Source organism: Ostrea edulis, chromosome 5, assembly GCF_947568905.1.
Source record: "Ostrea edulis chromosome 5, xbOstEdul1.1, whole genome shotgun sequence".
NCBI lineage: Eukaryota > Metazoa > Mollusca > Bivalvia > Ostreida > Ostreidae > Ostrea > Ostrea edulis.
In genome coordinates, this window is record NC_079168.1 from 81,575,394 (window position 1) to 81,589,808 (window position 14,415).

Genomic DNA, 14,415 nt, shown 5'->3' on the forward strand with positions numbered 1-14,415 from the left:
GTCCAAACATACCTTCAAATATTTATTAAAGCCCCATATGACCCAAAAACTCGATCACAGCTTTTGATGATTTCGTTCGTAGACGTAGCCAGTCAATTCGAATCCCGGTTCATTTCCATATTGGCACAATAGCGTCTAGATGTGTACTACTACCCAACAAATATTTTAGCTAAATTGTTTAAATAATATACCACCCCAGTCCTATTAAATGATAATTATTCAAATAGCTAAACTCACGGCAGTGAGGCTTTCATTAGTCATGAGCGGCCGCGCTGGCCGGTCTCCATCTAATGGGCTTATGTAGCATTTTCGTTCATATAGAGCTTATTTTACCTTTACAAAAACTGGTACAAAAATGTTTTAATTTCTATTAATGTTGATAATAAATGAAGAGCGAATACATAACTTACAACCGATTTTATGAATAGATACCAATAGCAAGAGTTCGAATTGACCGGCTACCTAACATGGCTACGTCAACATACGAAATCATTTGAAGCTGTGAGTTTTCGGGTGGTGTGTGGCTTTAATGAATATTTGAAGGTATGTTTGGACACAAGTATATAGTAGGAAAATATGTTAAGATTTTTTTATATTGAGTTTATGAGACAGCAACACAAGAATACACCGATTGCAGGCCTCAACCGTCCGCAGCTTTTTGTGACCCGTAAATCGAAGGTTTTCATAAGAGGTGGATCTTTTCAGAGAGCTATATACAGTTCTCCAGCTACACTGAATCCGCTCGAGAAAGTGGGCGGGCTGTAATCGGCCAATGAAAACTCTTGTTGTATTACATCAAACATGTCATTCAAATTGTTCAATCATCTCATTCAATTGTGTCGTCACACAACGCAATACTATATCGGGTAAAGCGTTCTAATTCAAAGGTGAATTGCGATAAAGATAAAATATTTTTCCTACCAGTATTAAAGATAAAATAATGCCTACCAGTATTAGGGATGATACAACTCCTCGCCAAATATTTGTCATTATGATAATTATAAATTAGTGTGTTGAATACATGTATACATGCTGCACTCCAAGTTCAGTAATAATTAAGCTATCACCAGAGATATAATCTTGTACCTTTCAGTCGGTGGTGCCTCTAAATGAGTACTGCGGTCTCTTGGAGTGGGTCAACAACACGTCAGGGCTGAGAAACATCCTGCTCAGGATGTATAAGGAGCGGGGGATCTATTTCACAGGAAAGGAGCTGCAGAGTATGACCCCCAAACAGGAGTCCCCTCTGGAGTATGATTTTTCTCACTGCCATCCAGATTTTTATGTTCCATGAAAAATTTCGGGAAGAATATAGTCGCCATCATGCCTGTCTGTTCATCCAATTGTTCGAGCTCCTATCTCCTAAACCTTTCATCAGAAATTGATATGATTCATCACAAATGTTCCTTGAGATAAGGACTTTTGGACCAAGGTCTTTTTGGAAAGGGAAAGGTCACTCAGAACATATAAATGCTTCATTTCGACAGGGTTTTTTTACATACAAGTTTCCATTTCCTAAACCTTTCATCAGAAATTAATCATAATTAATCACAAATGTTCCTCGAGACAGGGACTTTGAATTAAGGTAATTTTGGAAAGGTCAAGGTCACTTAGAACAATATCTTATATAAGTAAAAAGTTCTTTATTTCAACAGTTTTTGAACAGGTATTGAACATATATCACACAAATAAGTAATAGGCAAATGGCTTTCAGACAGAGGTCACTCAAAGACATTTTGTAAAGGTCAAGGTCACTCAGAACATATACTTTATATATAACAAAAAACTTCATTTTAGCAATATTTCAAGTCATTGATCTTATGGATCAAGGTAATTTTTGGAAAGGTCAAAGTCATTCAGAACATATACCTTATATAAGGAAAATGTGCCTTATTTCAACAGTTTTAGAATGGGTATTGATCATATATCACACAAGTAATTAATAGGAAAATGGCCTTCAGACAAAGGTCACTCGAGGTCATTTTGTAAAGGTCAACGTCACTCAACATATATCTTATGTAGGAAAAAGAAACCTTTGTTTCAACTGTTATTGATCATTGTGTAAGTCATTTGTCATATGAAGTAGTTCATTGGTTAGATGCATTTTGGGGAATATCCATCAGTTTTACTGATATTCTTGTAATGTCAGAACAGAAGTAATCTCATGTCAAAATGAGAACAAGAATGTTACTAGGACTGAGTTGTATGTAGGATCTGTTTTAAAAGGAATGAATGTGACAGACTAGATTTTGTTTTTAGACAGAAGAGGAGGATTTTTAAGGAGAAATTTCTGGCCAAACATCCTCCCATTTTTAAGGAGTGGTTTCTTCAGACTTTCCCGGATCCGACAACGTGGTGAGATTTCTTTGTTTTAAGTATTATTTCAACTGTCGGTGACCTAATTTTGACCCAGTACAAACTGGAATTTTTTTGTGGTTAATGACCTAACATTGACCCAGTACAAAATCAGATTTTTGTGGTTAAATTAACTTAAGCAGATGGTAGATCCATCTGAGGAATAATTTTGAATCTCTGTACTAAAGTTCCAGTTAAGGGTTAAATTTAAATCTCTGTACTAAAATTTCAGTTAAGGGTTAAATCTGAATCTCTGTACTAAAGTTCCAATTAAAGGTTAAATCTGAATCCCTGGACTTTAAGCCCAAACTGGCCCAGTATTTTTCTCCTATGCTCATCAGCTGTCTTCTTTTAAAACAATGCACAGTTGCATGTTTTTATCCTTAAGATGAATATAGGCATTAGTTATTTGGTTATTGCTCAAGTTCAACGTCTACATACATTATCTTGCATAAATACATGCAAGCAATACATTTCTTGTCTCAATCTTTCGCAGCTAAAATAAATAAAAATTGATAACTTGTCCTGGCTATCTAGGTACAATGCACGGCTAGCTTATGCCCGAACATCTGCTGTGATGTGTATGGTGGGCTACATTCTTGGGCTGGGAGATCGCCATGGTGAAAACATCCTGTATGACTCGATGTGTGGGGACTGTATACATGTCGACTTCAACTGCCTGTTTAACAGGGTATGTCAATGTTTAAATCAAGAAGTCAATTTTAATTCTTATACTTATCTTCAAGTCAGTGCATTTTGAAATTTTCTTTCACATTTGTTTCTTGAAGTAGGAATGTGGGTTTTTTTTTAAGGGAGAGACTTTTGATTGGCCGGAAAAGGTTCCATTTCGCTTGACACAAAATTTGGTGGATGCCCTTGTGAGTATAGTGTGTGATTTATGCATATAACATGTAGTATGAATTTCTAAATCTGAATTACGAGTCTAGTTTGCAGACCCCACATATAAAAACCATGATTCAGCAATTCTGTTGATTTGGAGGGAATTTTTATGCCCCCCTTTGAAAAAGAGGGGGCATATTGTTTTGCACTGTCGGTCGGTCGGTCTGTAGACCATGTGTTGTCCGCTCAATATCTTGAGAACCATTCACTTGATGATAATGATATTTCATATGTGGGTTAGTTATGAGTAGAAGAGGATCCCTATTGTTTTTCAGGTCCAAAGGTCAAGGGTCAATCTACTCTGGACATAGGAATATAATGTCCGCTCAATATCTTGAGAACCCTTTGCTTGAAAGACATCAAACTTGGTACACTGGTACATCTTCTTGAGAAAATTACCCCTATTTATTTTGAGGTCACATGTTTAAAGGTCAAGGGTCAAACTGGACATAGGAATATACTGTCCGTTCAATATCTTGAGAACCCTTTGCTTGACAGACATCAAACGTGGTACACTGGTACATCTTCAGGAGAAGACGACCCCTATTGATTTTCAGATCACATGGTCAAAGGTCAAGGATTAAACTGGACATTGGAATATACTGTCTGCTCCATATCTTGAGAACCCTTTGCTTGACAGACATTAAACTTGGTACACTGGTACATCTTCAGGAGAAGATGACACCTATTGATTTTGAGGTCGTGTGGTCAAAGGTCAAGGGTTAAACTGTACATAGGAATATACTGTCTGCTCAATATCTTAAGAACCCTTTGCTTGACAGACATCAAACTTGGTACACTGGTACATCTTCAGGAGAAGATGACTACTAATTATTTTAAGGTCACATGGTCAAAAGTCAAGGGTCAAATTGGACATAGGAATATACTGTCCGTTCAATATCTTTAGAACCCTTTAGTTGACAGACATCAAACTTGGTACACTGGTACATCTTCAGGAGTTGATGACCCCTATTGATTTTTAGGTCACATGGTCAATCCACTCTTGACATAGGAAGATATTGTCTACTCAATATTTTGAATTGATGATACTACTCTCAATTAAATGATGTGTGTGTTTATAACCCTTTTCAATTTTGCACCATGGGGGGCATATGTGTTTTACAAACATCTCTTGTTATTATAGATATGAATGATGTGATGTGTAAATGAAAATTTAAGATTTATGAAAAAACACTATAAACATGGGATACAATAAAGCAAATAAAATTTCTTGGCTGGATTTAAACTAGAGGTGTATGGCTATAGTTATTAAAACTTGGCCACAGTTTTACATGACATTCATCTGGGATAAATAATTTCATTAACCACTATCCCGTGGGGATCCGGGTTAGAATAGGTCCTCAGTACCCCTTGCTTGTTGTAGAAGGCGACTAAATGGGGCGGTTCTTCAGATGAGACCGCAAAAAACCGAGGTCCCGTGTCACAGCAGGTGTGGCACGATAAAGATCCCTCCCTGCTCAAAGGTCATTAGCGCTGAGCATAGGCCAAAATTTTGCAGCCCTTCACCAGCAGTGGTGACGTCTCCATATGAGTGAAATATTCAATCAATCAATCATTTAACCACTAAATTCGCAAGGTTGTAAAAAACTATCCTATCAAATAAAGTCACATGATGTTGTAAAGTGATTGTGTATTCTCTCTCAGGGACCCCTGGGTATGGAGGGAATTTTCCGTAGGTCGTGTGAAGTGACTCTCCGGGTAATGAGAGATCAGATGGACCCCTTAATGAGGTGAGTTTCTAGCTTATCTGACATTTTCTAAATCTTTTGCATTAGTTAATTAAGAGCCACAGGACCATTTTCAACCACAAGAGTTTTATGCAGGTGGAGATGATTAAGGGATTATGAAAATAGGATGTAGTGTTGATGAATTTTCCTTTTAAAGAAACACTGTACCATGTAAGCCATAACTTGCATGAAAACCTCTCTTTATAAAAGGATAATTCAAGCTTGTTCAAAGTTGACTGTCTCTGCAATGTGGCCACTATAGGGATTTAACATACAAGTACATGTAGGAATGTATCGGGATATTTTTAGCTCACCTGAGCTTTCCCTGAGCTTGAAAGCTCAAGTGAGCTTTTCTGATTGCCTGTTGTCCGTCGTCTGTAAACTTTACATTTTCGACTTCTCCAGAAACATTGGGCCAATTATAACCAAACTTGGCCAAAAGCATCCTTGGGTGAAGGGCTTTCAAGTTTGTTCAAATGAAGGGCCATGCTCCATTCAAAGGGGAGATAATCACAAAAATGCAAAAATAGGGTGGGGTCATTTAAAAATCTTCTCAAGAACCACTGGGTCAGAAGAGCTGAAATTTACATGAAAGCTTCCTGACATATTTTGTTTGTTCAAATCATGGCCCCAGGGGTAGGATGGGGCCACAATAGGGGATCAAAGTTTTACATACAAATATATCGGGAAAATCTTTAAAAATCTTCTTCTCAAAAACTACTGGACCAGGAAAGCTGAAATTTACATGCAAGCTTCCTGACATAATGCAGATTCAAGTTTGTTCAAATCATGGCCCCCATAATAAAATCTTCTCAAGAACCATTGGGCCAAAGAAGTTTACATTTACATGAAAGCTTTCTGACATAGTGCAGATTCAAGTTTGTTCAAATCATGACCCCCGGGGTAAGATGAGGCAACAATAGGAGATCAAAGATTTACATACACATATATAGGGAAAATCTTGAAAAATCTTAATAAATAGAGAGAAAAAATCTTTAAAAAAAATTTCTCCTTAAGAACCATTGGGCTAAAGTTTACATTTGCACGAAAGCTTCCTGAGATAGTGCAGATTGAAGTTTGTAAAATTCATGGTCCCCAGGGGTAAGATGGGACCACAGTAGGGGATCAAAATTTTACATACAAATATATAAGGAAAATCATTAAAAATCTTCTGAAAAATCACTGGGCCAGAAAAGTTTACATTTACATGAAAGCTTAATGACATAGTGCACATTCAATTTTGTAAAAATCATGACCCCCGGAAGTAGGTTGGGGCCACAATAGTGATCAAAGTTTTACATGCAAATATATAGGAAAAATCTCTAAATATGAGCCAAGGTGACTCAGGTGAGCGATGTGGCCCATGGGCCTCTTGTTAGATTTAAGTTAGTTTATACCATGACACAGACCCATTACTTGGGCAAGTTCTCAAATGGAAATGAAGTTTTTCATATGAATTATTAGAATAAAATTTTGAATATCTTCTCAAGAACTACAATGGTACAATTTGTCTAAGTAATATGCAGGCATCTTCTTGCAGAGTAGACTGGTTGTGGTAGCTCAGTTGTAGAGCGTTCACTTCATAACCGAGAGGTCGTGAGTTCAAACCCCTCTCATTCTGTGGCCACATCAAACCTAAGACCTAAACATATGTAATGATTGCTCCTTCGCCAAACACTCGGCATATAGAAGTCAGAATAACGGGTCTTTTGGATATGACCGTAAAAAACGGAGGTCTCATGTCGCGGCAGACTTTGGCACGTTAAAGAACCCTCACTGCTATGGACCTGAGTGCTGAACATAGGTCTAAATTTGTGGTACATCACCTACATCTGGTGACATCTCAAAATGAGTGAAAATTCCTCAACGGGGCGTAAAACAAACAATCAATCAATCTTGCGGAGTAGATTTGCATTTGTTCAGTGTTACCATGACTTGAAGGGCAAGGGGATCTAACATTTTACAGGTAAAAATACAGCTGGTCAGGTGAGAGATGTGGCCCATAAGCCTCCTCTGGAAAATTTTCACTGCCATACAGGATTTGTACGTTAAATATAAACCAATTTTTACAAAGAATTGTTTTCCCCTAAATTGTAACCTTGCTTTACAGTGTATTACGAACTTTTATCCATGACCCACTAGTGGAATGGAGAAAGAAATCCAAAACACAGAAGATTAATCCAGTCGAAACCGAGTTAGCACAGGGGGAGATTCACAATGACCAGGTAAATTACCTTAATACTTAATCAGCTCACATGGACAAGGTAAATTACCTTAATACTTAATCAGCTCACATGGACCAGGTAAATTACCTTAATACTTAATCAGCTCACATTGACCAGGTAAATTACCTCATTAATTAGTCACCTCTTGGGGGAGGGGGTCACATTGACCAAATGAATTACCTCAATAATTAGACAGCTCTTGGGGGAGGGGGTCACATTGACCAAATGAATTACCTCAATAATTAGACAGCTCTTGGGGGAAGGGGTCACATTGACCAAATGAATTACCTCAATAATTAGACAGCTCTTGGGGAAAGGTCACATTAACAAGGTACATGTATATTTTAGACGGCTAAAGGGGGGGGGGGGGGGGGGGGGGGTCACATGACCAGGTAGATGCATGTTGTTTCACTTTGAGAAACATTTTCAAGGAGTCAACTTTACCCAAAATTAATCTGTGGTTTCATACAACTGTTTGATCACAAAGAGGCTTCAATGAAAGGAAGTTGTCCTAGTTTTTCATTACCATCCACTGTATTATAAATGCTTCATCTAACCCTCTTCAATTGCCAATATTTTTAGGCCTTGGTCCACGTACAGAACATCGAATCCCGTTTAAAGGGGATCAGGCGCGGCACCATACAGAAACCTAGAAGTGCAGCTTTATCAGTGGAGGGACACGTCAATTACTTATTACAGGTAAGACATTAAGGAGGCTCTCATTGGAGGGACATTCTAATTACAGGTAGGCCATTAAAGAGGCTCTCATTAGAGGACATGCTAATTGCCTATTTCAGGTAGTTAACATTATGGTAGTTCTCTCATTAGAGGGACATCCTAATTACAGGTAGGACATTAAGGTTGTGCTCTCATTAGAGGACACACTAATTACCTATTATTATCCTTCAGAATAGTACAGTCAATTTCTTTGGTCGAGAGCTGGTCACGTGAAGGGAGATAATTTGTGATGTCTCCATCACGTGCAGGGTGACAACTGTTGTCTCCCTTTAGAAGATAAATTTTAATGGCACAAGTGAAATAGCTCTATCAAGAATCAATTAAAAATATGCGGGATCGTTAATCAATAAATTTTAATTGTGATTTCAGTATCAACATAAACGGTCACAAATAACAAATGAGAAGAAAAATTTTCCCATTCTTATTTCACTAAATGTTTACAGTCTTGTTTTGAATCAGCTATGGAATGTTTACGCTTGACATTATGTTTTTGTTTCATTCTACTGTGACATCACAATCAAAAGTATTCACTTGTTTAACTTTCTCAAACCTCAGTGTTTTACTTTCTTTAACATACAGCTAATAAATGTATGACATTTGAGTGTAAAACAAAATATTGCATGTAGTTGAGGGTAACATTGTTTCACCCCTCGAAAACCATTGAAAATTTATCAGAATTTTCTGCAGAAAAAGTTGTTACGTATTTTGTTGACGTTTTAATTTGAAAAAAATTGTATGGTACAAGTCAATAAATGCTCGAGTTTTTAACGTTCAGATTCTTCAGGATTATAAAACTATTATGGACTGTTTAGCAGAGAGACATCACAAATTATGAGGTCTGAGTAGGGTTATTACCCTTGGGCACATAGGTGCCCTCAGTTGATAACCCTACTAAGACCTGATAATTATACCCCCCCCCCCCCCCCCCCCCCCCCACAACAAGTTGGGGGGGGGGGGGGTATACTGGAATCGGGTTGTCCGTCTGTCTGTAGACGCAATGGTTTCCGGGCTCTAAAGCATTATCCTTTCCACCTACCGTCACCATATCATACATATGGACTACCCATGGGATGAAGATGTTCCCTATTGATTTTGGGGTCAAAAGGTCAAAGGTCAAGCGCACTGGACATCGAAGTAGCAATATGGTTTCCGGGCTCTAAAGCGTTATCCTTTCCACCTACAGTCACCATATCATACATATGGACTACCCATGGGATGAAGATGTTCCCTATCGATTTTGGGGTCAAAGGTCACGCGCACTGGACATCGAAGTAGCAATATGGTTTCTGGGCTCTAAAGCGTTATCCTTTCCACCTACAGTCACCATATCATACATGTGGACTACCCATGGGATGAAGATGTTCCCTATCGATTTTGGGGTCAAAAGGTCAAAGGTCATGCGCACTTGACATCGAAGTAGCAATATGGTTCAGTTTGTCATGCCATTTGTTTTTTATACTCAGAAAAGAGGTAGTTTATACCTATTACCAACACCCTTTGGGAGATTGGGGTAAGCGGGGGGTATTCTTAGTGAGCATTGCTCACAGTACCTCTTGTTTGTGATGTCTCCTGCTAATCAGTCCATAATTGTATATTACAGGTAGGACATTAAGGTGGCTCTCATTAGATGCTCATGCTGATTACCTATTACATACATTACCATTTTAAATTTTGTTTGAAAATGCTTAAATCATGTATGTAATTTAAGATTTTATCCTTTCTCATAAAATGCTCAGTCTTCAGCATTTCATTGTTTTGTACAGGAGGCCACCAGTATTGACAATCTCTGTCAGATGTACGTTGGATGGGCTGCCTACTTGTGATGAAAGGCCTGGCCGAATACTCAATAGTGCACCTCATTATTCTCTCAGATGTCACCATTTCTGTGGGAACAAAAAATGTATATGTACCCATGGGTGTGTAGTGATTGTTACAATCAGGATTTGGAGAAGGAAAAATCATTTTCTCATCATATTTTTACAATGTCTTGTATGTACTAAAGTTGATGATGCAGAAAATAAATAGAAAACATATACATAGATTGTTAACAGAGAAATTTTATTGCAATTGTGTTTTATGTATGTAGTTAATAAAGAATGCATACAAGCATGTATTATTGTTTTTGTTAAATTTTCAAAATACATATACATTGTAATATCCTTTATTTATACAGGATTGCAGCATTAGTTGTATAAACTAGTTTACATTGTGGTCCTGTCTATAACATATAATATATGTACATGAAAGTATGAATTATGACACTTCATGTCACCATACTTCATGAAGTATATCGGCTGTTGGAATTCCAAGCCATTAAAATAGACAAGCGATATTTATCTTCTGTATTCATACACACATTTTATTTTACAACCGCATCACATTCATAAGGAAATATCCATCATTACAATTTGTAAGCCAAGGCAAAAACATTGAAAATGTAAAAATTCAATGAATATAGATTTATGGTTCGGTTTTTTTAAAATACATGTAAATGGTTTACATACCAGTCCCTGAGAAACGGACCTAGAATTGTCTACATTTCAATCATCTGTAAGATGACTATTAACTTGTAAAGAGCAAAACTTTTTCTATTGGACTGCTTGACTACTCTACAATAAGCCCAAGAATTTCACAATCTTGAGGCCTGATGTATGAAAATGAAATAATCCTAGTTATAATTTTATCCTGGTTCACTGGTTGGACAAAACACGTTCATTCTGTAAATATAATGGGAACTGCTATTGGGCAATGTTAAAGTCAGCAAGAGTTGTCCCCCTTATCATTAGGACACGGTTTCTGCTAGCTTGATCTCTGGACAGGTCATGTCTTTGGTCCAGAGGACAAACGGGAATCCCTGGTAAAGCTTATGGGTCATTGGGTCTCTCCAGGACCGGACCGTGGAACAAGCTCCGTAATTACCCTGGTAATAGATTGAGATCATTAAATGCAGTATGATATAATGGCTCCTGCAGATTCCTCTTCATTCTCTCTACTGTGTCGCTATACTACCTTGGTGTCTGTGGCAATGACAGCGACTTCCATATCACTGTTTCGGCTGTGGATATTTCTGATGACTTCCTCACAGGCGTCCTGGGGGATCTTTCCCTGAAATTACAAAAAAACTGATTCCATGTCATTTTTAATGTGACAGGCTTATATATCAGAAAGACTTGTATTTTGCTTATATGTAGGCCTATGGTTCATTACAAACTAGAAAGCAAATTTATCTCTGGTAAACAATGTAAGTAACAGGTGGAGATGCGTGGCCTTGCTATGTATGAATTTGAATATACAGTTTGTTACCTGAGAGATGAGGTGCACAATGTGAAAGGATGGACAGAATTTTAATATCTCATCCCCGTCACCGCTACAGCAGGCGCCGCCATGGGCGTCTGGAAAAAACGGCGCATTAATGTTCCAGTCGCCCGTGTACATGTTTAGAGGGAGCAATCGGATTTATAGATTAAGTAAGTCTTGGTTTACGATTGTTATTGATTTAATGATGAATTTTAAAAGAACATGCTACTTAACGCACTTGCGTACAGCCCTCCTCCCGGGAGCGCGCTGTCACCGACCCTTCCAGGATGTTTACGGGGGGCACCGCTGGTCGACACACCTGAAAATTTAATACAGTGACGAAATTAACAAATAATTACAACATTTAATGTAAAGTTCCTATGATACAGTATTATATGTGGCTTTACCAACAGCAATGTCCCCTCCGTGCTGTCCCACAGCAATCAAACCCAGAGTGTCGTGCCCTATAGGATTGTTTTCCTGAAATATTGCAACGCAGCTGTCAAAATCATCTTTGCTGATTCGCTACTCTGCAAATGCGTTTAGCAGATCAGAACCCTTGGTTATGGCAAAGATGGTTAGGAAACATGGATATATATACTGGAGATTTTTTTCCGGGGCTATATTTGTATTTACTGTATGAAAATGCATACTGTTATACTTTGACAGGGCGTCTTGTCAACACGAAACCCGTGCTCTAACGCGAAGCGCCCCGCCCCCTCCCCTGTCAACATACTGTGGGGACTCCGCTCCATCACAGCCCTCGCCACCGACACGGCATCCGGTATCCTGGTCAGAAAATAAAATTATATATATCGATTATCGGAAACTTATTTATTATTAATAATGTATAACATTCAGTAACGTTAGCATCTAACTATGTCACGTTACAAAGGGGGGAAATGGGACTGTGAAATCGGAGTTCAAACCCTTACTTACTTTATACCTACCCTCTAAGAGCTGTGACGGCACCAAACTTTAATGTTTGTCCCTCCATCACTGCTGCGTCATACTCGCGGTACCCGGCAGAGTTTGGGGGTCCGCCCCTCCCGACGATGCATGGTCCATACTTTTCGTTACACTCTATATCTAGATAAAGAATCGGCATATTTCACTACTAGTAGTGTTCAGACTGAATCCCGGTACAATATATTGATGAAGGTGTGTGTGTGATCCCCCCCCCCCTTCTCAGAATTTCAACCCCAAGATTAAATTTGTCTTCAACTACTTGCAATACATAACATGTATATTACAAAATCATATTCCTATATGCATGTAGCATCGGGGAATGCTCTCTCCACACAAAAATACGTTGATATAAATGTCATAAGCGGAACATAAAGTTTCTCCTTGCCGCAGCCCCCGGGCCATGTCTCTGTAGATCATGTTCTATGATTTCGGCAATCATTACCTTGTTCCTCTATCCACCAGGACAGCAAAAGGAAGTTTTATTCTGTCTGTCTGCACGCGAGATTTACTGAAGTTTCTTCATAGCGGAAATTGTGTTTTAAAAAACTAAACAAAAAAGAAAAAAACTGGAACTGTGGTTTCATGGGAAATTGAGAAAAAACAAAGAATGGTAAGTCGTATATTATAAAACATTTTTGCAATAAGGAATTTGGTGACAGGCGTTATAAAACAGGACCTGGTGTAAAAATGATGTATATAGGATCTTTAACACGGTTATCTGAAGACAGGAGTCTGCATACATACAATAGAAGACATGTTTCCAAAATAGTATTTGGGTTAGATGTATTTCAATGCGAGACATAAAACAAAATAAATATTTTTTACATACATCTGTCAATGAATATTTCACGATGAAATAGAATCAATAGATCGCGAGAAGAAAAATATGAGAGCACTCGATTTTCTTATCTAGTTATAATTAAAACCACAGCAAAGTTACTCTTTTGAAAAAAAAAATCCAGGTTGAAATTCACTAGGGGAGGTGGTATCAATTCGGACTTATGTTATTCATTAATATATATAACGCGGGTCAACCGGGTTCAATCAACGGTGGCCAGGTAGCTCAGTTGGTATCCAGCACCTGACTAAAGATTCAAGGTTCGAATCCCGGCCTGGTCGGTTGCATTTTATCCCTTCCTGTTACATTTGGTGTCGTAGACCAGGCCCTGGAAATGACAGATGAAAATGCCTGGGCCAGGGGATAAAGATCCTGGGTTGGTGTCTACAGGTGTGAAGACATCAAATACGGAGGGAGGAATGTACATAGCGGTCAGCCGGGTTCGATCGGCGCCGGTGGTCAGCTAGATAGCTCAGTTGGTAGAGCACCTGAATATAGATTCAGAGTGCCCGGGTTCAAATCCCGGTCTGGTCTGTTGAATTGTCTACCTTCCTCTGTTCATAACACAGGCACTTGTTTCATACATGAGTCCCCCCCCCCCCCCCCCCCCCCCCCCTCCCCTCCTTAATAATACCACTATTAAGGAGGGGGGACTCATGTATGAAACAAGTGCCTGTGGTTCATAAGTAAACTCGTTTGGGCCTTGTCCTTCTCCCTCGCTTAAAATATTTGGATCCGCGCATGGTCTGATGAAAGGCGGGCGCGCGGAATACGATGAAAACAACGCGTCGACGGCCTAGACTATTTGTAAAATGATAATACTTGTTGGAGTTGAAATTAGGTTTTCATGTCATAATAAATAATCAGCGAGTGTACAAAAAAGCATGCACTGAATGATGAAATCGAACGGCCCGTGCCGTGGAGAAAAGTTTATCGCACGCGACTGTTCTTGGACAAACTGCACATGACCACGTGGTTTACCGTTTATAGTCTTTTCTACTGCACCAAGACAACTTTCCTGGCTCCTGTATAATTTTTGTTTTTCTCTGATTGCATCAAAACAAAAGCTCCAAGTCCCCACAACTAAATCCATGAATGCGAAAAACCGGAAATTCAAGAGTTGCCTTCTCCGAATCTAATTTTCGAAACCGGAAATGCTGAAAACAAATAAGAGATGGATCGAAGGCGAAGTTAGTTGTTGACAGATGTCACCGTGAGGTTCGGGAGGTTGGTAAATATATCTTTAACGGTGACTCCTTTTGATCACAGCGAAATGTACTGACAGCCTTATAGAGGTTGAAACAACTACCATTTCCTTGTGAAGTCGCGCATTAACCCCCCCCCC

At 38.7% G+C, this 14,415-nt stretch overlaps 3 protein-coding genes across 11 annotated transcripts in view; 2 read left to right on the forward strand and 1 right to left on the reverse strand.

Moving 5' to 3' along the window:
- LOC125652836 (serine/threonine-protein kinase atr-like) overlaps positions 1–10,077 on the forward strand; it is a 107,355-nt gene extending 97,278 nt beyond the window's left edge. For both annotated transcript variants that reach the window (XM_048882266.2, XM_048882267.2), the window contains exons 63-70: positions 1,094–1,251; positions 2,260–2,355; positions 2,893–3,046; positions 3,168–3,233; positions 4,921–5,006; positions 7,114–7,228; positions 7,811–7,927; positions 9,730–10,077. In XM_048882266.2, coding sequence (XP_048738223.2) covers positions 1,094–1,251; positions 2,260–2,355; positions 2,893–3,046; positions 3,168–3,233; positions 4,921–5,006; positions 7,114–7,228; positions 7,811–7,927; positions 9,730–9,789 — 852 coding nt within the window. In that variant the 3' untranslated portion in view covers positions 9,790–10,077. The remainder of the gene's footprint in view (positions 1–1,093; positions 1,252–2,259; positions 2,356–2,892; positions 3,047–3,167; positions 3,234–4,920; positions 5,007–7,113; positions 7,229–7,810; positions 7,928–9,729) is intronic.
- LOC125652840 (N(4)-(Beta-N-acetylglucosaminyl)-L-asparaginase-like) lies at positions 10,008–14,268 on the reverse strand. The gene is made up of 8 exons (XM_048882273.2): positions 14,052–14,268; positions 12,214–12,352; positions 11,917–12,052; positions 11,671–11,743; positions 11,502–11,582; positions 11,270–11,358; positions 10,976–11,071; positions 10,008–10,886 (listed from the first exon to the last, which is right to left on the reverse strand). Exons 1-8 carry the CDS (start codon positions 14,161–14,163, stop codon positions 10,749–10,751), a joined length of 864 nt encoding a protein of 287 aa, XP_048738230.1. The 5' UTR covers positions 14,164–14,268; the 3' UTR covers positions 10,008–10,748.
- The window catches only part of LOC125652837 (peptidylglycine alpha-amidating monooxygenase-like), a 37,710-nt gene continuing 34,610 nt past the window's right edge, over positions 11,316–14,415 (forward strand). For 2 of the 8 annotated variants that reach the window (XM_056166444.1, XM_056166446.1), the window contains exon 1: positions 14,214–14,297. The gene's annotated coding sequence lies outside the window, so the exon portion shown is untranslated. Of the gene's footprint in view, positions 11,434–14,213; positions 14,302–14,415 lie in introns of those variants that run through there. The other 6 variants (XM_056166451.1, XM_056166445.1, XM_056166449.1 and 3 more) reach the window with 6 other exon arrangements.